The sequence below is a fragment of the Orcinus orca genome, chromosome 5 (assembly GCF_937001465.1).
Source record: "Orcinus orca chromosome 5, mOrcOrc1.1, whole genome shotgun sequence".
Lineage (NCBI taxonomy): Eukaryota > Metazoa > Chordata > Mammalia > Artiodactyla > Delphinidae > Orcinus > Orcinus orca.
Genome location: NC_064563.1, coordinates 81,103,584 through 81,126,355, shown reverse-complemented (window position 1 = coordinate 81,126,355; position 22,772 = coordinate 81,103,584). Strand labels below are relative to the sequence as shown.

Here is a 22,772-nt window from a genome sequence, read left to right as displayed (position 1 = left end):
AAATATCAGTTTTAATGTTTAACTACCCACCGTTTTATGACAGACGGAAGAAGGCTTGAAACAATAAGTAGTAAGATTTAGTGACTGAATGAATTATAGTGGTAAAAGTAAAACAACTTAGGCACCTTTGATGTAAGATCACTTCATGCTCAGAAAACCTTGAGATAAAAAAATGATATAATCTTAATGGACTTGGTTGTTCATAGCAGATTTGCCTGTTCTAATCTAGAGAATTAATCACCGTAATGTGAGCTGAAGAAAACTCATTAACTAAAAATATCATATTTTATAAGGGCTCAATTAGAATTCCAGCACATTACCAAAAGGCTGCCTTTTATACCCACATTTAATAAATAGGACACGTTTCTGCACAGTGCTACCATGCCTGGGCTGAAACAGAACAACTGATGGGGTCAGATTAGAGATTCACCCAAGGCAGAGTGAGCCTAGATCCAGCACAGACAGAAGTCCTTCATCCCAGCTGGGTAGTCCTCACAGGACTGAACGTATCCAGACCCCCTGCAGGCATATAGTGCAGTAGTTAAAGCTTGTGGAGGCAGACTGCTTAGTTTATTCTTTTCTTAGTTGTATAATTTCAGAAAAGGTTTAACTTAATCTCTTGGTGCCTCACTTTTCTTTTTTTTTTATAAATTTATTTGTTTGTTTGTTTATTTATGGCTGCGTTGGGTCTTTTTGCTGCCCGCAGGCTTTCTCTAGTTGCTGCGAGCAGGGGTTACTCTTTGTTGCAGTGCATGGGCTTCTCATTGCGGTGGCTTCGCTTGTTGCGGAGCACGGGCTCTAGGCACACGGTCTTCAGTAGTTGTGGCTCGTTGTGGCTCGAGGGCACTAGAGCACAGGCTCAGTAGTTGTGGCGCACGGGCTTAGTTGCTCCGTGGCATGTGGGATCTTCCCAGACCAGGGCTCAAACCCGCGTCCCATGCATTGGCAGGCGGATTCTTAACCACTGTGCCACCAGGGAAGCCCTCATTTTTCTTAAAATAGGGATAATTATTAAATCATAGGGTTACTGTGGGGATTATAAAGGTAAAGCACTTAGAAAAGCACCAAGTATGAGTACTTGATAAATATTACTATTACAGTGTTTTACCTGAAATATGGAGTAATAAACTACTAGTCTAATATACAGGGTTGGTTAGGGTATGAGAAATATTAGTAAGATACTCTAAAAGTTAACTATGATATCTAAAAGGTCTAGGATTAAAGATCCATAGAGTAATCACAATTAAGGTTATTAAAAAAATTACCTCAAAGTTATCATTTGAAAATGAGTAAATAATAGATTTGGTATAGACTTTGGATTCAGAAAACATCTACTGAATGTTTTCAAAACCAATGCATTTCTTTTACTGTTGTGAGAAAAAAAAAGTATCCTCAACTAACAATTATAGGGCAAGTGATGTGTTTTTCCTTTTTTTTTTTTTTACAAAAACCAAAATTTAAGTAAAACATTAAAAAATTTAATAAAGGAAAGATACAAAGTATTGATAGCTGTATGATAATATTATAACTATGAAAGCACCAGCATCCAAACCTTCACTCAAAGTGAAAGAGAAAAAATATAAGCTGAATGGAAAATGACTCAAGAGTCCAAGGACAATCAGCCTGTATGAGAGGAAAGTCCAGAGGGAGAGTGGTGGTGACCGGCAGGAGAAGAGCAGGTGGGTGAACAGCCTCCTGTGATGGCAAAATATATCCTGTAGGGGCAGGATGAAGGACTCTAGAACCTTGACCTGACGCCGGGCAAGGCAGAGTCATTCAAACAGCTTTCTGGGACTACTCCCATTGCTGGCCGATGCCTAAGACACACAGAAACCAGAGCAGGGAGTTTGCAAAATCACCCCACAAACTGAACTGGCAGTTTGAAGTAGAAAACACTTTGAAAAGAGGATATGGTAGTCTGCAAACTGCCGTCAGTTATGTCAACGCGTGGCAAAGAACATCCACGTTCTTACTTCTGCAAGCACCCCCATCCTTCTGCAGGACTTCTACAGTCAAACACTGGGAGCCCAGCACTCTCTGCTTCAGGCCATAAACCTGTACTAAACACCCCAGAGCAGAGAGAGATGGCAGCAGCAGCCCGGAAGGCTTCTAGGATTCTAGGAATGCTTGAATGCTTCATGTAATCAGCTTTGTACCTCCATCTGCCTCACTGACAGAACAAGGACTTAGATGTAGGTCAGGAGGAAAGGAAGTTGGACACACAGTCTATGTTTCTGATATACTCCAAATCAGCTCAGGTGCTGTTTAAAGGCAAAGGAGAGAGTGTTCAGGAAGTCTGGTGACTAGGAAAATAAGAAGAAGGCTGCTCATCTTTGTAGGCCAAACATTATACTTCCTTTGAGCAAATCTCTGGGCTAAATAGGTAAATAGTAAATAGGATAGTCAAGACTCACGGTGACTACTTTTCAGAGAAAAAGACAGTGAGGAAAAAAGTACCAAGGAGATTCTAATTTGTGATCTTTTCTCAAGAACAAGTTATACTATGATTAAAAGAAATGTACTGACTTACCTGGAAAATATCTGTCTTGTCTTCAAATAAACTGACAAAATATTTATAGTCAGCATAAGCCCAGAATTTGGAATGATCATAGTCTCTAAATGGTCCAGAAATACTAGATCGGTCACAGTTCCAGGTCAGAAACTCTTCAAGTGTAGCTTCTACGTAACTACACGTGGTTTCAAACTGAGGAGCTGCAATGAAAGAGAACCCAACTTTAAATGTACATTGAACACAGTTTCCAAATATTGTTGTTTTCTTAAATGAGGATAATTTCAACCAGGAAGTATTAACTATTATTTAACATTAATTAGAAATTAATTATGTACTTGCTAAATAATTAGAACCATTTACAACACTTAACAATACTCTTGATTAAATTTAAAAGTAACAAACACAATTTTAAGCTTAAGATTAAAGACTACCCTTTCTATAGTCTGATGCAGCAATCCAGTGGAATACTTTAGTTTATCACTTCTCCAAGACCTTTTCAGGGGTCTGTGAGGTCTAAACTATTTTCATAATAATACTACGACAGTATTTGCCCTTTTCACACTTATTCTCTCACAAAAGTACGGTGTTTTCCATGGGCTACACAAATTGTGTTGACGTCACTGCTCCGACAGCTAGTGGACTATGTGCTTATGTTCTTATAGTTTTAAATGTCCGTAAATAAAGAGGAACAAAGAGCGTTGCTCACCAAACAGTTCTACAAGGATTAAGTCATAACCCACTGCAGTCACTGACCAACCAGTGCACTCTCAGAGGAAATTAAGACATAACAGGATGAAGCACTCTGTGCTTCAGATAGAGGAAATTAAGACCATAACAGCGTGCTCTGTGCTTTGGACAAGCAAGCCTCTTAGTGAGATGTATATCTCGGGAAGAACTTCAATGACCCCAGATTCTTGCATCTTCCTAAAGAAAAGCACTAAAATCATTAGCTGTAGATATTTGTTATTTGTGACTAGCAGTAATCTTTTACCAAGATGTCTGCTTGACTGCACACGTTCCCTAGCCAAAAATCATATGCATACAGGCTTCTTCCCTACCCTTCGGAGAAGTTTTCTCAGAGCTCCTGAGAGGCTATCTCCTGTGCCGTAGTCCTTTAAGACCCTGAATAAAACTTAAACTCACAGCTCTTACACTGAGCATTTTTCTTTAAGTAGACACATCTTGGTTTTAATTTCTAATAATGCTAAGTATCACTAGATATAACCCACATTGACAAAAAAGCTCACTCACTGGGGTACTCAATCGTTTTTAAGTCTAAAGGAATCCTGAGACCAAAATGTTTGAGAACTACTTCTTCAAATAAAAAAAAGGCAACAACAAAAAACTGTCTTTTGAAAATTTTCAACTTTATACTGCACATTTATCATACAGAGCTCCTCAATCATTAAGTAGACAACAGCTATTTAAAGTCTGTTCAATTATTCATTAGCCCATTTATTTCAGAATCATTTATTAAGTACCTAATTTGTAACTAGCATTGGGTTCAGGCTTGCAGGAACATAAAAGAAATAGATAATACTCTTGAGTTTAGACTATATTTAGATAAAAAGAAAACTTCAACCAGAATAATAGGGAATTTGAGGCATCATATAACTAGATCCCAAATTTTGTGCCATAGACACCTAGGAAAAGGCAAAGACCACCGGAGATGAGGGCTGATCAGGAAAGCTTGAAGAAAAGTCTACTGTCTGTCCATAGTGGTTTGTTATTATGGGTAGAACTCAGTTATATAAGAATTATTCTCCTAAATAGTGATGAAATGAGATTTTTTTTTGCAATTAGCTGAATACTTTAAATGTACATTGGGATGTTAATATTCAAGAAACCTGATTATGATCTATTTTGGAAAACATGAAATCCTTTCAAGAGGAGATGTAGATCTAACACATGTAAATCAGTCAGCACAATGCTAGACACATAGCAGATGCTCAGTAAAAGTTAGACACTATTATTAGTACTTTTTATTATTCATTCATATATTTACTTGGGGCATTTTAAAAGTTAGCTGAATTGGTAGTAGGAAGAAAAGGATATTCAAACATCTTTTCCATCCATTTCTGCTCAAACTGTTTAGGATTATCCCAATCACGTTTCTCCCTCCTCTCTTTATCCTAAAACCTTATAATGGCAGAGAAATAATGGAGGGGAGGGTGTGTGTCACCCTTACTTCATTTACTTCATCAACTTGTCACCTGACTTTAAGAAGCAGGAAAACGTTACTAGGCTACATTTATCTAAAAGATAAAACCCTGCAGATTTAAGAACTATTTAAACGATAATTTTTGAGAAGCATTTAGAATAGTGGCTGGCACACACTGACCCATCAATATATAAAAGCTCTTAATATTATCAACATCATCATCAAGAATTTACCATAACAGCATTGGAATACACGGTTTTTTAACAAACAAAAACCCATGTAGCAAGAAAGCTGCCTGGTGATGGAATCATTTCTAAATCATTTCAGTAAGCTCCAATGTGAGCCTGAACACATTCTACTGTCCTGTAAGTTTTCACTTCACAGAATTCAATCCAACTGATCCAAGCCATTGCTTGAGCCACCTGCCCCTAGGGTAGACTGAGGACTTTTCAGTTATGACCAGTTTTCACAGGCACATCTGTACTGCACCCTCATCAGAAGACTTCATTTTCTATCACAGCAAGTTCTGTACTTAAAAGAATGAAAATCTAAAAATGCAAAAAACTACACGTGAGAACTGTTACTGTCAGGGGAAAATTACAATGAATGGAATGAATGAAAATGACAGACTTTTTCATTTACATAGTGATTTCAAAATAGAATCTTTTCACCCGTTCCTGGTAATAATGGCACCAAAGGCACTGTTTTCATTCTGTTATCATGACAATTTCTTTCTGTGTAGTACAGTTGTTTTTCTTAGTTTATTCTATGCAATGGAATTACTCCTTTCTAACTTGATTATTATTGTTCTTTTGTTTAACATTAAAGTAGCCTAGGCAGCTGCAACTTTCATCCTACTTACTGTCAAAATGTTAGATAAGAGGAAGCTCAACTGAGTTTAGGATTTGGAAATAGTGTATAAATTGAGTTTGCTTTTGACTCTCATAAAAGGGAGTCCTAAAATATTTTCTTGCACAGCAGTGAAACAAACATTTCTCCATTTTGTTAGACTTCATCACTTCACAATCAAGAAACACTTGGAATGTGGGTACCGACTATGACTTTTGCTTGTTACTCCACTCCCTATCAACAAATGTTTAGGATTATTTCTACATCTGCTTGCCAGATCACTGCCAGCTGAGGTATAGTGTTGTCACTGAGAATATATGTTGGCAAATGAATCTGATCCAAAATGTTTCGAAGAGCTACTGTGACGTCATTATCTGCTTCCTAAAATAAACTAAGAAACACATTACAGTCAAATATGCTAGTTATTAATACTATTATTTCAAGCATTCTAGAAAAATTCTAACCAAGACCTAAAACAGAAATAAACATGCTCAACAGAAAGGAAACACAGTTATCATTGCTTGTAAGATCATATGCCTGACTTACTAAAAAGCCCACAAGAATAAACTAAAACACTAGGTACACTATTAACTGGCTGGATAAAAAATAAACATGCAAAAAATAAATGGCTTTAATTTGTATATCAATCACAGTTTGAAAAACAAAAGAGGCAAAAATATTTCCTGACAGCTACAAAAATTTTATAATATTTTAAGAAACTTGTAGACTTATATGAAAACTCCAAATCTTTTTTTTCCCCCAAATCTTTTTACTGAGGTAAAAACAAACTAGGTAAGTGAAGATTACACATTCTTGTGTAGTAAGATACAGTATTGTCACAAGGCAGATTCTTTTCAAATTACATAATTTATAGCACTTCGTGAATTTTCATTTAAAATCCTGTTGACTGAAAGAAAAAAAGAAAAACACATGACCTAAAAGTTGCAGGTTATGTTTTATTCGGGTATCTTACCGAGGACTATAATCTGGGAGATGGCCTCTCAGATGCTCTGAGGAACTGTTCTAAAGAGGTAAGGGAGGGCTTCCCTGGTGGCGCAGTGGTTGAGAGTCCGCCTGCCGATGCAGGGGACACGGGTTCGTGCCCTGGTCCGGGAAGATTCCCACATGCCGCGGAGCGGCTGGGCCTGTGAGCCATGGCCGCTGAGCCTGCGCTCCGCAGCGGGAGAGGCCACAACAGTGAGAGGCCCGCGTACAGCAAAAACAAAACAAAACAAAACAAAACAAACTGTCTCTGGTTTCAGTATGAAGAATGGCTGAGGCGGGAGGGCAGGGAGTACACAGGGACTAGGGACGAGGCTACTCCAACCACGGAGGTGAGAGAGCAGGGTAACCCCAACTGGAGGATGGCCTCGGACAGAGAAGCAGGTGGATGCTGGATACTTCAGGTGTAAGTCACCAAGTCACCAGACACCACTTAGAGAGGCTATCTGAATGACTCAGAGCTTTCTGGCATAAGAAGCTTCTTGGATAGTACTGCTCCTGGTGATAATGTTCACACCCTTTGACCCAGTCATTCTCCTAGGACTCTATCCTAGGGAAACAATCAGAAACTTGCACAAGATTTATTTTCAAACATGTTCAGTACAGTCTTATTTATAAATTTAAAACTGCTAAGCAATCTAAGCAAAATAGGAGAATTTTAAAAATAAATTATGGTACTACCATACGATGGAATATTAGGTAGCCATTTAAAAGTCATATTTAATGTCAAGAGAAGCTGCTCAGAATATGTTAAGTAAAAAAAAGGGAAAACGCAGGCTGTTCAAATTAACACAATTTTATTTTTAAAATACAGAAAGGCCTGCATGAACATATATCAAAATGTAATTAGTGATTGCCTCTTGGTAATAGGACTAAGTGTTTTTAAATTTCTTTGGGTCTTCCCATTTTTCCAGTGTTCTCTAAAATGAGAAGGTATATTTTAATTTTTGAAATTATTTCTATTTTTAAATCATATTTTTTGAGCATTTACTATGTGCTAGGCACTGTTCTAAATGTTTAATGAATATGAGCCCATCTAATCTTGAAAACATTTCTAAGATACAGAAAAGTTAAGTGACTTGCTCAAAGTCACAGAGTAAGCCAAACTTTGAACCCACGCAAGCTGACTTGAGTCAGCTCTCTTACATCACTACCCTACACTGCTTGTGGAAGTACTGTATTTATACTCAAAGAAATAACTTTAAAAAGAACAAATTATTAAGACAACCCACATAATGGGAGAAAATATTTGCTCATCATATATCTGATCAGAGTTAGTATCCAGAATATATGAAGATCTCTTTTACCACTCAACAACAAAAAGGCAAAAAAACACACATAAAAACAAAAAAATCTCAATTAGAAAACAAGCAAAGGATTTGAATAGACATTTCTCCAAATTAGATATACAAATGGTCAATAAGCCCATAAAAAGATGCTTGACAACATTAGTCATTCGGGAAATGCATCAAAACTATAATGAGATAATACTTCACACTCACTAGGATGGCTAGAATAAAAAATGGAATAAGTATCGGCAAAGATGTAGAGAAACTGGATCCCTCACACGTTGGGGTGGGAATGTGAAATGGTTCAGCTGTTTTGGGCAACAGTTTGGCAGTTCCTCAAAAGGTTAAACATAGTTGCTGCATGACTCGGCAATTACACTTCTAGGTTTAACCCAAGAGAAGTGAAACCATATGTCCACACAAAAACGTGTACCTAAATGTTCACAGTAGCATTATTCATAATAGCCAAAATGTGGAAATAACCCAAACGTCCATCAACTGATGAATGGATAAACATTTTGTTTATCCATATGATGGAATATTATTCAGCAATAAAAAGAAAATATAGATACATGCTAAAACATGGGTAGATCTTGAAAACATGATTCGTGACAAAAGCTAGACACAAAAGGCCACAACTGTATGATTCCATTTATATATATCCAGAATAGGCAATCTATAAAAACTGAAAGTAGATTAGTGATTGCCAGGGGCTGGAGAAGGCGGTGAATGGGGAGTGACTGCTAATGGGAACCAGATTTTTCAGTGTGACGAAAATGTTCTGTAATTAGATAGTGGTTGTGGTTGCACAACATTGTGAAGATGCTAAAACCACTGAATTGTATACTTTCAAATGGTGAATTTTATGTGAATATCGTCTGAATTTTAAAAAAGAACAAATTATCTTTAGTAAAAACTCAGAGCAGCTTCTCTCAATTGCAGAGACTTTCTACTTCCCTTTTTCTTCTATGCTGCAGTACTAACTTTAAAATGTCAAATTACTGTATCTCCACTATAAAACAGGATAATAATAGTACCACTCCAAGTGGGTTTGAAGAAGATTAAGAGAGTTAATGTGTATAAAGCCCTCAGAACAGTGCCTGACACAATAGTTCTCAATAGCTCTTAGTAATAGTATTGTATTTGGAGTCTAACCAGGAGGTGAAAAAAATTACAATTTCTATTTTTCTTCAAATTATTGTTTAACAAACACTTCAATGAGTGGAAAATTTATCTGACTAAAATCAAGAAGAAAAGAGCACAAGCTGATTTTTACATAGCTGCTGCTGGTCTAGCATTTAATTTAAAAATACAATAAACATTTTGGTCTGTGACTAGAATGAGATGCCAAAGAGTTTCAGGTCTATTAATCCTGCTCTACCTGTCATTGGAGTACAAAGGGGTTCCAGACACCAAAAACCCAATAATTATATGAGATATACTAGAAGATCAACATGAGAAAACAAAGCCTGGAGGAGCTGGAAGAGAAACTGGGTAATTTTCTACTTCCTTCTGAGTTATTAACATATTCTTAGAGCCACTTCACAGCAATGCTTAAGACACTATGAATTTCTAGACTATCAAATTTACCCATATTTAAATAGAAGTTAAACACATATTCTGAAGCCAGACAGTCGTCATGGACTTCTTTAGATTAGAAACAGTTTCTAATGTAATGTTTCTTTCCTATAAACTAACTGTCTTTAGATTAACAGTAATTGCTTTATCTGGCTTAAGGCAAAAAATCAAGCTGTTACAAGTCTTCAGGGATGAAGAGGGAGCTGGCAAAATCAGACTGCTTAAGAGGATGAAAAAAACAGCTTCACATATGTTTCACATTTATGTAATGCAATAGAGGTCAGGCAGCTGATAAAGCAGAGACGTAAAATTACACCCAGACTGAGCACTATAAATAGTGAGTGAGGAGACAGATAAAAGGAAACATTGTACATGAGTCAAAAGTAGAAGGGATTGTTAGATTAGTATTGGTCTCTTTCAATCACATAAATAACAGCACATTAACAAATATTTATTAAGTGTCTACTATGATCAATGAACCATGATACATGAACAAATACATTTTATGTGGGGTTATAAATTATAGGTTGTTTAGTCTAAAAAAATTATCTTAAATTGTCCTTTTAAAATTTCTAATGAAGTTTTCCTATCTGAAAATGGTCCAAAAGAGGATTCAAATAAAGGATTCTCTAGAGATAAAGAAACCACGGTTGAGAATGTGGGAATGCTACTGAAGAGACATTATGATGATGATTCCTTGTAGTCCTACCTGTATCTGTGCGTTTCGTTCCCATCCTGAATCGTATCTGCTTGCCCTGAAGGACCTCAGAAAGATGTTTTGCAGTCCAGTGTTGGGCTGGCCAATCAAAAACCATGTTACAGAAGATTGCAGGTTGTTGTAAAGACATTATAATTTCTTTCGCTTTCTCTGGTGTAAAAGGTTTGACATGTTTACCTAGGGAGAGAAATAAATAACTAAAAAGTTATTTCATATAATATGAAGAATAAATAGCTAATATCATTTCTATTATGGCAAATCCTTCTGTGTAATTGCACTTCATTTATTACTGTTTACATAAATATTTGGCCTCAAACAGCCATAATTCTTCAACGATTTTTCTCAAATATTAAATTGTAAATGTTGGAAAATATTTACAATCTTCAATGTCAAAAATGTTTTTTTAAAAAGGCTTTCCAAGTATTTATGTACATTTAAAAGATGCAATTTTTTGACAATATTATTTCCTAAATAGAGAATTATGTAAGAAATGCTGATGGAACCTACTCTTGAACAACTAGTGTTGCTGGACTCAGCAACAATTCTACTTGATATAGCACATGTTCATGCCAAAAAGACTACCGCATTCACACAGCAGTGGATGGGGAGCGGGAGAGGGGATTATTTTATTGCAAGATTTAAAAAGATAAAATATGTGCTAGGGTGGATATCAGTGTTAATCCTTGATTCTGACTGCATCTATAAACTGTACAAGGGAATATGCACAAACTAACACTGTGACTTACTGAGGACTTCAATAAATTTCAATCATAGAATGTTAATCCGGGATAGGAGGGTAAAGATTAATATTTGTTAAATAAAAGAACAAGTGGGGACTTCCCTGGTGGCGCAGTGGTTAAGAATCCGCCTGCCAATGCAGAGGGTACAGGTTCGGGCCCTGGCCTGGGAAGATTCCACATGCCACGGAGCAACTAAGCCCACAGTAGTGCGCCACAACTACTGAGCCTGCGCGCCTAGAGCCCGAGCTCTGAAACAAGAGAAGCCACCGTGGTGAGAAGCCCGTGCACCAGAACGATGAGTAACCCCCTCTAGGTGCAACTAGAGAGAGCCTGCGCGCAGCAACGAAGACCCAACGCAGCCAAAAATAAATAAATAAATTTATAAAAATATATATATTAAAAAAAAATTAAAGAACAATAAGTTTCTCTTTAAAGACATCTCAAGATGAAAGTTTGGGGGAAAGTTGAAAAATGCTTCATACTCTGATCCCCAAAACATGAATTTATGATTCTCTAGTACAATCAGCTAACCCCTCTATTTCAGTTACCTAATCTGTAATTACACTTACTCAAAAAATTACGAAAAGCTCATGAATAATCCAAATTCCCCCTTCAACCAACCTTCTTCTAAACTTTCTGACAAAAGGAGGAGGGATGGAGAAGGACTCATCGAGGAACCTGAGTAATTTGTAGTTGTCTGAATGTGAGGCTTGTTTTTAAAGAAAATGAAAATTTAGGTCAGTTTGGCCCTCCTTTCTCAGACAAGGACAAAACCCAGAAACCTCTCCCAAACCAGTGGTTAAAGCGAGCAGGCTCTAAGCCCTCAGGAGCTGACATCTAAGAACACTGTGGCCCCTTCTGGGTAGTCAGGGCTCTCATGTGAGGACATCAGTGTGGCTGCTTCAGGGGATGGGCAGGTGCCAGAGGTGGGGCTACGTGGAGTAGGGAAGACAGAAGGCACTCTTAGGTCTCTATGTAAAAGAAGGCCCAAGTTTATCTTTAAGTGACCTTTACCTACTGAAGAGCCCTGTTAAGGAAAACAGGCTGTAACCAGGAATTGTTTAAAAAAGGTCTTAACCCATGCCAGCCTATAAATGTAAGCACAGGGGTACCTAGATTGCAATGTACCAAGTCTTCCTGGACTTGGAGTGCCTGGATTCCCTGTGTATGAAAATGGACAAGCCACATTTTTTATTATATATTTTTAAAGTTTTGCTAGACCATGAAAAGCTACAATTCATTCATGATAATACCTGTTGCTTGTGACATATAAATTAGTACTACCCTTTGGGAAACAACTGGGAAAATGAAGCAAAAGTCTCAAAGAACCACCCATTAACCTAATAACTCATGTTAGAGGAATTTGCTTTTAACAAAATAATCATAAGCCACATACATATTCATTTATAGTATATATATGTACACACATATGCATAAAATATCTATTACTATAATAAAAAACCCGAAAATACAAACAACCAAATGTCTCAAAAGTAGAAAAATAATTTACTAAATATTTCTCCCATAGTACAGTCCCCTGGTACATTCAATTCATTAACAATAAAAATGAGGGCTCTGTAGCAATGTGTGGAGCTGTAGGGACTGGAACTGACTCAGAGAGTTATTGCAACAGCTAAGTGAGAGGAGTGGTAATAAGGCCCTGAACAACAAAGGGTGGCAGTGAGGAAGGCAGAGATGGTAGAGATGGAGAAATACTAGGAGAACAACGTCAAAGACTATTACGACTGAAGAGATGTGGGGTAGGAGGCAGATGCAGCTGTAAGGAAGACTGAGGTTTCCAGACTTTGTGACTTGCCACGAGAGAAAGGTTAGGAGTGACATCTCCTTCTGTTAGGAAGATGAGAGTTTGGTTTTGATCATCATCATCATAACAATACCATATATTTACTTGTATAAGGCTCTACTATTTGCCACACACTTTTATATACATTAAAATAAAAGTGCTCATTGGATCCTCTAAGAAGCCTGTAAAACACAGGTACAGAAGGTATTTTATTTCCATTATCCAAATGAAGAAATGGAAGTTCAGATGTCAAAGGTCAAAACACCAGTGATGATAGGACTATAGGTCAGGTTCCCTGATTCCAAGTCCAATGCTCCTCCTACTGCATAATCCTGCTTCCAGAGAATTAAAACTGTAGGACTTACACTAGCACTAAAAACAGAGAGACAGTATAACCCGAAAAGATAAGCTGGTGCAGGGAAGCTTTAGATGGATCCATAGATAATAAATCCACATGTGCTGTTGGGGAGAGAGGAATGTTCTGGTTTGTGCACATGTTTGTATGTGTGGTGGGGGGAGTAGTTAATATCTACAGTAGAGATTGCTAGTTGCCTACCTTACCCACTACTGCTTTCTTCTTCCTCACTAACAGAACTTTGGGCAATGGGAGCGGCTGAAAAATTACATTTCCCAGATTCCTTTGCAGATAGGAGTGGCCAGATATATATCTGGAAGTTGCTGAGTCAGCCTTTCCCCTTTATCCTCCTCTCCTATATCCTGCCTGGAAAACAGACATCATGTTTAACCATCTCAACAGATAAAAGAAAGGCCCAGGAAATTGCAAACACCGGCTGAAAGAATGCAAAGGTGTCCATCTTTGTGCCCCGGAACCAAAGCCAGCAAAATTGTATCCCCTGAACGCTTTCATATAAACACATTAACTCATAGTCAGGACTCTGTTATTAGTTCATAACTGGTATAGCACCTTGCCTTCTGAGGCTATGGTTTTCAAGGACAACCATATTCTCCCTAGAGAGTGCTCTGTGGCTTAGGCTGGATGAATCATGGCTGGTGTGACTCACTGTAACATTCTTTCAGTTCTACGTTTGTAAAATGTTCAAGCTTTGAACATTTTGCTTCTAGAACTTTAAAAGGCAGAGAAAAACAGAAGCACCAGTCCTTTGGGGGTGACGATTTATTTATGCTGCTTATCTTAAATCAGAGCCAATAGATCACACGGCTTTGAATGTTTTCAAAACAGTTCTCATATCTGTACACCTAAGTACGCGGGCATTAGTAACACGAGTAGTGTTTTGACAGAGGAGCTTCAAAGAAGTAAATAAATATTTTTTCCTCTAACATAACATTAAATTTTCTAAAAAAGTATTTAATGATCTGATCAAAAAATGCCAAACATCCCAAAAGTTATTTAATAGGAGACTCTAAAAACTAAAGTTTGCTGAGAAAGTACCAGGCCCAGTGATTGGAATATATTAAATGCTCAAACATTTGCTAAATGAATGAAAAGTGCTATAAAGCATATGCAGAGTAGATCAGTACGATGCTCACCATAATAGGAAATTAGCATATTTGAAGAATTTCAGGTCTATCAGTGAAATAAAACAATCAGCTGGTTGTGAGATAAAAGTAATCTGGGTTCTGATCGTTTAATCAACAATGAACTGGGCTATTAACAAATTGAAGTGTTACAATTTTCTTTAAAGAAGAATACAGTCTATACTGTATTAATTAAATAGCCTAGGGATGCACCCAATCATTCCATGCCAGGGATATTTGCAAAGAGCTATAAAAATTCTGAAGCAACCTCAAAAGCCTTTAAAGAATAAATGTATTTAGGTCTAAACTTGCAGCAAGTAGCAATTTCTAACAGAAACTGCTGGAAAAAATGATTAGTGATCTAGGTGTCGCACAATAGTCTCTTCTCCCTCTAAATGTAGCATGTTATTCAGATGATTGATTACAGCTTTGGTAACAATTCTTTGGAGATGGTGAAACACCATCAAAAAGCAATTTACTTTTTTCTCAGTTAATTTTTTCTTTAATTAGTGCAAAGGACAAGATAATTTGAAACCTAATTTCTCTGAATTTGCTAGCAATCTGGCTTCAGTCAATTAACATCTGGCTTGGATTTGTATCTGAGATTTAGAATTTAAGACAAGAAATATCAAGTTTCCAGAATACGCTCCTAATATTGATAGAATACAACAAAGACAAAGATCCTGAAATTGAAATTAACTCGCTTCTCATGTCAGGTATAATTTTAATAATTATTAATTTTAAATTTAATAGTTTTATATTTTATTAAAAAATTTTCAGAAGGTGACATCAGAGTAAGCCTCAAGTTACAATGCAGAGACTCACCACAGTGATACAGTATGAACAAAAAATTGGGTCCTAGCATTGGGAGCTAATTTATTTCTAAATATATACAGGTAAGCCTATGATGGCCTTCATCAATCTGATGACTACTGTATATACACACAAGGGTCATCTACCATCTGGAATGGTAGATATCAGCATAAAAAATAATGAACATTTAGACCAGGTCAGAAAAACGCTGATGGAATTATGCAAGTACTACTTAACAAAATGACTGTGTTCAGACTGAAGACCGAATGGTAAAACTTACACCAAAGATGATTTTAATTTTATAGTCACTATTTTAAAATGTCAATATGAACTGAGAAAATTCTGCTGCTGATGAACTGTCATAAACCCTTTGAATTTCAAGATCTAGAAGGTGGTGCTGACGAAGAAACCACAAAGTGTTGAGGCTGTGTTGACATGACCTTGCCAATACCAATGCTCGGTGTGGTAGTGAACACCCAACCAGGTTCAGGCTGGGGACCGGAGACAGTTACATGCTGGACATTTACCATCCTCTTCTTCCCATCTTCTTACACTTGTAACTCTTGCCCAGTTAACCCAGAAAATTGTCTTCTCCTCCTCACTTTAATCCATTTATGAACCAGAAAATGACTCACAGTGCTTGTAAGTTCCTAAACCTAAAGCAAGATAAGTAAATCTATATTTTAAGTGAAGTTAATACTCGAAAGATTGGTGCCTCAAAGACTGGAGCTCTTAAAAATGCTTCAAAGTACCTTCAAAATTTCTACCAAAATGTTTCCATTTCTTCAGCCTCCACTAAGTAAATTTTCCGTAATTCAGAATAAACTGGGTATTTCATCTCTTTTCATCAAAAATATTCAACAGAAGAGTCTTGAAGAGGTATGTGGACACTGACATTCATAGTAGCACTACTCATCATAGCTAAAAGGTGGAAGCAACCCAAACATCCATTGACAGATGAAGGGATAAACACAATGTTTATACAGGCAGTGGAATATTATTCAGCCTTTAAATGGATGGAAATACTGTCACATGCTACAACATGGATGAAACTTGAGAACATTTTGCTACGTGTAAAAAGCCAGCTGCAGAAAGACAAATATGGTATTATTCTACTTACATGAGATACTAAAATAGTCAAATTCAAACAGAAAGTAGAATGGCAATTACCTTGGGCTGAGGAGAGAGAGAAAAGGGGAGTTATTTCCTAGGTACAGAGTTTCAGATGTGCAAGACAAAAAGTATCTGGAGATCTGTTTCACATTAATATGAATACACTTACTACTGAACAGTACTCTTAAAAATGGTTAGATGATAAATTTTATGGGTTTTTTTGGTCACAATTTAAAAAATACTGAACAGTTCTGTTCAGTAATTACTGAAAAATTTTAAAAAAATTATTTATTTAAAAAATTTATTTATTTATTTTTGACTTAAAAAATTTATTTATTTAAAAAAAATTTATTTATTTTATTTACTTTTTGGCTGCATTGTGTCTTCATTGCTGCGCGCAGGCTTTCTCTACTTGCGGTGAGTGGGAACTACTCTTCATTGGGGTGCACGGGCTTCTCACTGCGGTGGCTTCTCTTGTTGCGGAGTACGGCTCTAGGGGCGTGGGCTTCAGTAGTTGTGGCACGTGGGCTCAGCAGTTCTGGCTTGCGGGCTCTAGAATGCAGGCTCGGTAGTTGTGGCGCACGGGCTTAGTTGCTCTGCAGAATGTGGGATCGTCCTGGACCAGGGCTCGAACCCCTGTCCTCTGCATTGGCAGGTGGATTCTTAACCGCTGAGCCACCAGGGAACCTCTATCTTGTAATAACTTTTAATGGAGTATAATCTGTTAAAAATGCTGAATCATGTTGCACACCTGAAACTAATATAATATATCAACTATACTTCAATTAAAAAAATTAATCAGAAAAAAATTTTAAACTATCAGAGCCCAATGGAAACAAATACAGTCTCAGTCTGAAAGACAGATTTAAAGTATTGATTTTTAATTTCACTGAAACGCTTCAACCAATGTATGATCCTAGAAGTAACATCTCACATTCAGAATTCGAGTTGATTCTTTTTTTTTTTTTTTTTTTTGCGGTACGTGGGCCTCTCACTGCTGTGGCCTCTCCCGCTGCGGAGCACAGGCTCCGGACGCGCAGGCTGAGCAGCCATGGCTCACGGGCCCAGCTGCTCCGTGGCATGTGGGATCTTCGCGGACCGGGGCACGAACCCGTGTCCCCTGCATCGGCAGGCGGACTCTCAACCACTGCGCCACCAGGGAAGCCCCTCGAGTTGATTCTTAACAGTAAGTAGTTTCATGTTTGTTTAAGTCCATTTTTTTAAGAGTAGTTTTGGGTTTAAAACAAAATTAGGGGAAGTACAGAAAGTTCCCATATACCCCCTCCCCTCATACATACATGGCCTCTGCATTATCAACATTACTCACCAGAATGGTACATTTTTCACCAAAGATGAACCTAAACTGGTACATCATAATCACCCAATGTCCACAGTGTATCTTAGGGTTTACGCTTGGTGTTGTGCAGTCTATGGATTTGAAAAGTATAATGACATATATCCACCACTACAATATCCTACGAAGTACTTTCACTGTCCCCCAAATCCTCTGTGCTCTGCTTACTCATGTTTGTTTTTAATAATTTCCAAGCTGTTACTTCAGACAAAAAAAATAACACATCCTTGTGGTACATATACATACAATGGAATTTTATTCAGCCATAAAAAAAAAGAGAAATTTTGCTATTTGCAACAACATGGATGGATCTATCGGGTATTATGCCAAGTCAGACAGAGAAAGATAAATACCATATGATTTTACTTAATGTGGAATCAAAACAAACAAACAAGCAAACAAAACAAAAACAGACTCATAGACACAGCACAAACAGGTGGTTTTGCTAGAAGGGAGGAAGGTGTGAGTGGGGGAAAAAAGGTGAAGGAGAGATTAAGAGGTACAAACCTCCAGTTATGAAATAAATAAGCCATGACAACGATATAATATACAGCATAAGGAACATGGTCAATAATATTGCAATAACTTTGTATGGGGCAGATGGTTACTAGTCTTATTGTGGTGATCATTTCATAATGCACGCAAATGTCAAATCACTATGTAATATACGTGAAATATATGTGAAAATAATATATTGTATGTCAATTATACTTCAGTTAAAAAAAAAAAATCACATCCTTGGAAGCAAACCCATTACTTTGATATCCATAGAGCTTAGCATAGGGCTTGGCATAAACTAACACCAAATAAATGTTTTCTGAATTCACAGCTCATTTTTAACAATGCATAAAACTTTATAAGATTAACCATTTGTTTTCTCCACCTTTGTAAAATGAACTATTGAGCATGCTCACAGCAGTCTCAAAACAAAGGGATCAGTTCCACGATTTCATGCTCACCTCCACTGGTTCCCTCTCCAGCTCCCGATCACACTATTCGCCACTAATTGACTCCTAATCATCCCTGTCTCAACAGCAACTTGACAAAGCTTTTCTTCACTCTCAAATCCCCAATACCTCTCTCCACTCCCTCACTCAGGGTGGTGCCTTACCCTGTTCTTCTGAGAAAAGTGAAACCCACGACTTCCTTCTTCACTTCAACGTTCTGGTTCACCCTGCTCCTCTTTGGTCTCCAAGGACATAATCTTCCTCCTTTCAGCTGTGTACCCTGCACATTCCACTCCAGTAGCACCAGTCTGTCTCCTCGCTTTTTTCCCCACCCTCTGCCCTCTATGTGCCTTGGGCTTTTCTCCACTCACTTCCACTCCTGGCCTCTCCTTGCCAGAAACAACTTCTTCCATTCATTTCCATATTCAAACTACAGTTGTCCCTCAGCATCCGAGGGGGACCGGTTCCAGGACCCCTGAGAATACCAGAACTCTTGAGCGCTCAAGTCCTTTAGAGTGGGCCTGTGGGACCTGAGGCTGCGTGCAGAGTGAGGACTGTACACCAAACCTTCAAATTACTCGCAGAAGCACAGACCAATCCAATTTGTATTCGTTCTTTCTCCTCTCACACCCAAAGCATGTAATGTGTGTAATATTTACAACCCATCTAACTGCCTCCTGCCGTGCGAATATGTATTATACTACAAGTCTTTTAATCTGTGTTCTTTTCCCCCAAAGTATATTTATAGGGTATTTTAGAGCAAGAACTGTCTTTCACCTCACTGTACAAAAGAGTCTCCTGTTCATAGTGTACATTCAAATATTTTTTGATAATGGAGTGGTAATAAGTTTGCTCAAAAATTAACTTTTCTATGACCCCCACAATATTCGTTACTATACTAAACATAGTGAAACTTTCACATGCATTTATTTGATGTATGTATTTTTCTTACCCTTTATTCACATAAGCCTTATCTGATTTAAAGCAAAGTCTTCTCTTCCAGTAGGATTTTGCCCATTTAACTTACTTTGTAATGGTAATAAGCAGTCACCCCAAAGTGGTTTTTCTGGGGAGGATGACAGTTTAAAATAGGGTTGAAAGTTCCACAGATAGGATTTGGAGAATCCTTTAATACAAAAATTTGAAGTCACCTGCAAAAATGTGTACACATGCTATACTGTCCAGGGGAGCAAATCCATACTTTCATCAGTTCTCCTTAGGACTTCAAGATTTAAGGATCACCAGTTTCCTCAAAAAGTTAAATATGGAATTACCACATAGCCCAACAATTCCACTCTTAGATATATGCCCAAGAGAAGCTGAATACATATGTTCCTACAGAAACTTGTAAACAAATGTCCAGAGCAGCGTTCTTCATAGCAGCCCCAAAGTGGAAACCCAATGCCCACTGATGAATGGATACACAAAATATGGCATATCCATACTACAGAATATTATTCAGCCACAGAAAGTAATGAAGTACTGGTACATGTTACAACATAGATGAACCTTGAAAACATGATGCTGTGTGAAAGAAGCCAGACACAAAAAGCCACATATTGTATGATTCCATTCACATGAAATGCCCAGAACAGGCAAATTCATAGAGACAGAGTAGATTAGTGATTGCCAGGGGATGGACAGAGGATGAATGGGGAGTGACTGCTAATGCGAACCAGGTTTCTTTTTGGTGTGATGAAAATGCTCTGGAATTATAGTAGTGATGGCTGCACAACTTTGTGAACATACTAAAAAACATTTTAAAAGGGTGAATTTATGGTATTTGAATAAAGAATAAAAACCTCCTCTTCCCTGGCTACATGCTTAACATCTTCTTTTGCATCATCCTCCCAAACCTAAATGTTACGCATTCACATTAAAACTCAACAGTGGGGCTTCCCTGGTGGCGCAGTGGTTGAGAGTCCGCCTGCCGATGCAGGGGACACGGGTTCGTGCCCCGGTCCGGGAAGATCCCACATGCCGCGGAGCGGCTGGGCCCGTGAGCCATGGCCGCTGAGCCTGTGCGTCCGGAGCCTGTGCTCCGCAACGGGAGAGGCCACAACAGTGAGAGGCCCATATACCGCAAAAAAAAAAAAAAAAAAAAAAACTCAACAGTGCTCCCAACCACCTCCTTCTTCTTCAGGTTCCTAATTTACATGTAGTTTTCTCAGACTGAAAAATTTCAGAGATATTTCCAATTTCTTTTCTCTCAGTTTCAACATCAGTCAGTCACCAATGCCAGCACTTTTTATTAACAATAAAGATAGTTACCAATATTGAATATGTAATTCCTGCCAGACATTTATGCTAGATGATCTACAAGTATCTTTAATTTTCACAATAGTTATGCACATTAGAGAGGAGGATGCTGTGGCTAAGGGGGTTTAAGTACCTTGTCCTTCAGTCTTTCTCCCTCCAAGCTATCCTCCACCCTTCAGCCGCAGTGATCTTCCTAAAACCAAATCTTATTGTGTTACTCCCCCATTACTCCCCCACCTAAAGCTCCTCAAAGGCTTCACACTGTCAGACTCCTTAACTTGGTATAAGGTGCCCTTCAGGATCCCTGTCTCTTACATTCCTTACACCAACTTCTTTCAGTTCCTGGACTATGCCATGCTCTTTCTCCTACTGCCTCTGGACTTGGCACGGGGTTCTCTTATTCATTCACTCAACAAATATGTATTAAGTGCCCCCTAGGAGCCTGACATTGTATTTGCTGCTTGGGCAAACGCTGTGAATGACACAGATATATGTTCTTCCCTCAAGGTACTTAAGGTCTAAGGGAAGAAACGATAATAAACAAGTAATTACAGATTGTGATAAGTGAAATGAAGGAAGCAGGATGCCGTATTATAAAACATCTAGGGTAAGGGTCAGGGGAAAACTACGATGACTGTTTTAGATAGGTTAATCTGGTAAGGTCTCAGGTGGTGACATACCTTAAAATCTGAAGACTAAGAAGTCAGTTATATGAAAAGCAGGTAAGAGCAGAGGGGGTGATGAGTGACAAGAGATGCTCCTGGAGACATCAGCAGAACCCAGACCAAGGATTTTTGTAGGTCGTGGTTAGGAGTTTGGATTTTAACCTAAGTTCTTAGTGCAATGGATTTCACTGAAGAATTTTGAGTAAGAGAGTGTCACTTTTCGCCACTGAATGGAGAAGGGATTGGAGAGGCACAAGAAAGGAAACGGGGACACATGGCCTGAAGATACAGTAGTGGTTTAGGTGAGAAATGTGGATGATGTGGACAAAGGTGTGATAGAGAAGGAGGAAAAAAGTAGACAGATTAGATGCAGAGTTGACCTGACGAGCAAAGTCATCAGCTGGAAGTGAGGAAGAGATGAAGAGAGGATATAAAGAGTTTGGGGAATTGCCACTGGGGAAAGAAAGTAATGTTACTATAGAAACAGAGGATCAGAAGGATCTCAGGCCCATACTGAGTGAATACTCAAGAGGTTGACCATTTTCATTTTATAATGTCATCAATTTGCCCAGGACTTTTTCAGTGTGCACTAATAGTATTCACGTTACCAGGCATTGGTCATTCTTTTTCCTTTCCAGGCCCCTCTACTCAACCGGGAAAAGGCATTGTTATATGCAATCAAAAGTCTCTGGATCCCACGGCAGTACCCAGAACAGTGCCAGGCACGGAGCAATCATTCAATAAATGCTAACAGGGATCTCAGGCTCACCGGCCTTCAAACTTCATCCGTTCTCTAAAGCAGGATTCCACTGAAATCATACTCCTGTTCACAAAAGTCCCAGATATCTCCACTTATCTCAAGGGTGGTTCAATCTACTGTAACAGTCACAACACCCTCATGTGTGAAACAGCACTGGCAGGATGGGGGGATACTGGACCTATACGATGATCAAAAATCTGGGTGCTACAATTTGAAAAAAGACACGTTCAGTAGAAAGCAAACAGTTTTCCTCATAGCTTACTGCAGGGCCGAAGGGACAAACGGCCACATGAGAGGTGCCAAGAGTCAGCTGGCACAGCGTTGTACTCACGGTCTGAGTTCTGCCTAGCACCTACCTTCTTCCTCTCCAGATTCAGAGTCCTCATTAGTGAACGCCCCGGAGTCTGCTGCCATGGAGATCACTACATGGGCTCCACCCGAAACCAAAAGTGAAGTGGAGCGGGAGCCGGGTCAGAAAGAGGCCAAAACCCGGGGTCTGAAGCCGCAGCACAGGCAAGAGTCGCAGCGGCTGCTACCGGGCTCTTCCGGAAGCGGCACGCGCGTGAAAGTCATGTGACGGGCACTGGGCGTGGCCACGCGGTTTATTTTGATCCTTGAGTGGTGGAAATGTAAGCACGTGGTCGCGGTTGTGGTGCTTTTTACTTTCCCCAGACCGTAATCGTCTTCCGGTGTAGACTTTTCTTGGCTTCT

General features: G+C 38.5%; 2 protein-coding genes across 6 annotated transcripts in view; one reads left to right on the top strand and one right to left on the bottom strand.

The window, feature by feature from the left end:
* HSPBAP1 (HSPB1 associated protein 1) overlaps nucleotides 1-22,627 on the bottom strand; it is an 89,046-nt gene extending 66,419 nt beyond the window's left edge. For 2 of the 5 annotated variants that reach the window (XR_004476125.2, XM_033403364.2), the window contains exons 1-3: nucleotides 22,418-22,627; nucleotides 10,101-10,286; nucleotides 2,531-2,712 (exon numbers count right to left, since the gene is read on the bottom strand). Coding sequence is in view for 4 of the 5 variants with exons in the window: in XM_033403364.2 (XP_033259255.1) it covers nucleotides 2,531-2,712; nucleotides 10,101-10,286; nucleotides 22,418-22,475 (426 nt within the window). In the remaining variant the exon portion in view is untranslated. The remainder of the gene's footprint in view (nucleotides 1-2,530; nucleotides 2,713-10,100; nucleotides 10,287-22,417) is intronic. The other 3 variants (XM_004278568.4, XM_033403369.2, XM_033403368.2) reach the window with 2 other exon arrangements.
* The window catches only part of DTX3L (deltex E3 ubiquitin ligase 3L), a 171,987-nt gene that overhangs the window by 115,012 nt on the left and 34,203 nt on the right, over nucleotides 1-22,772 (top strand). The window lies entirely within an intron of this gene.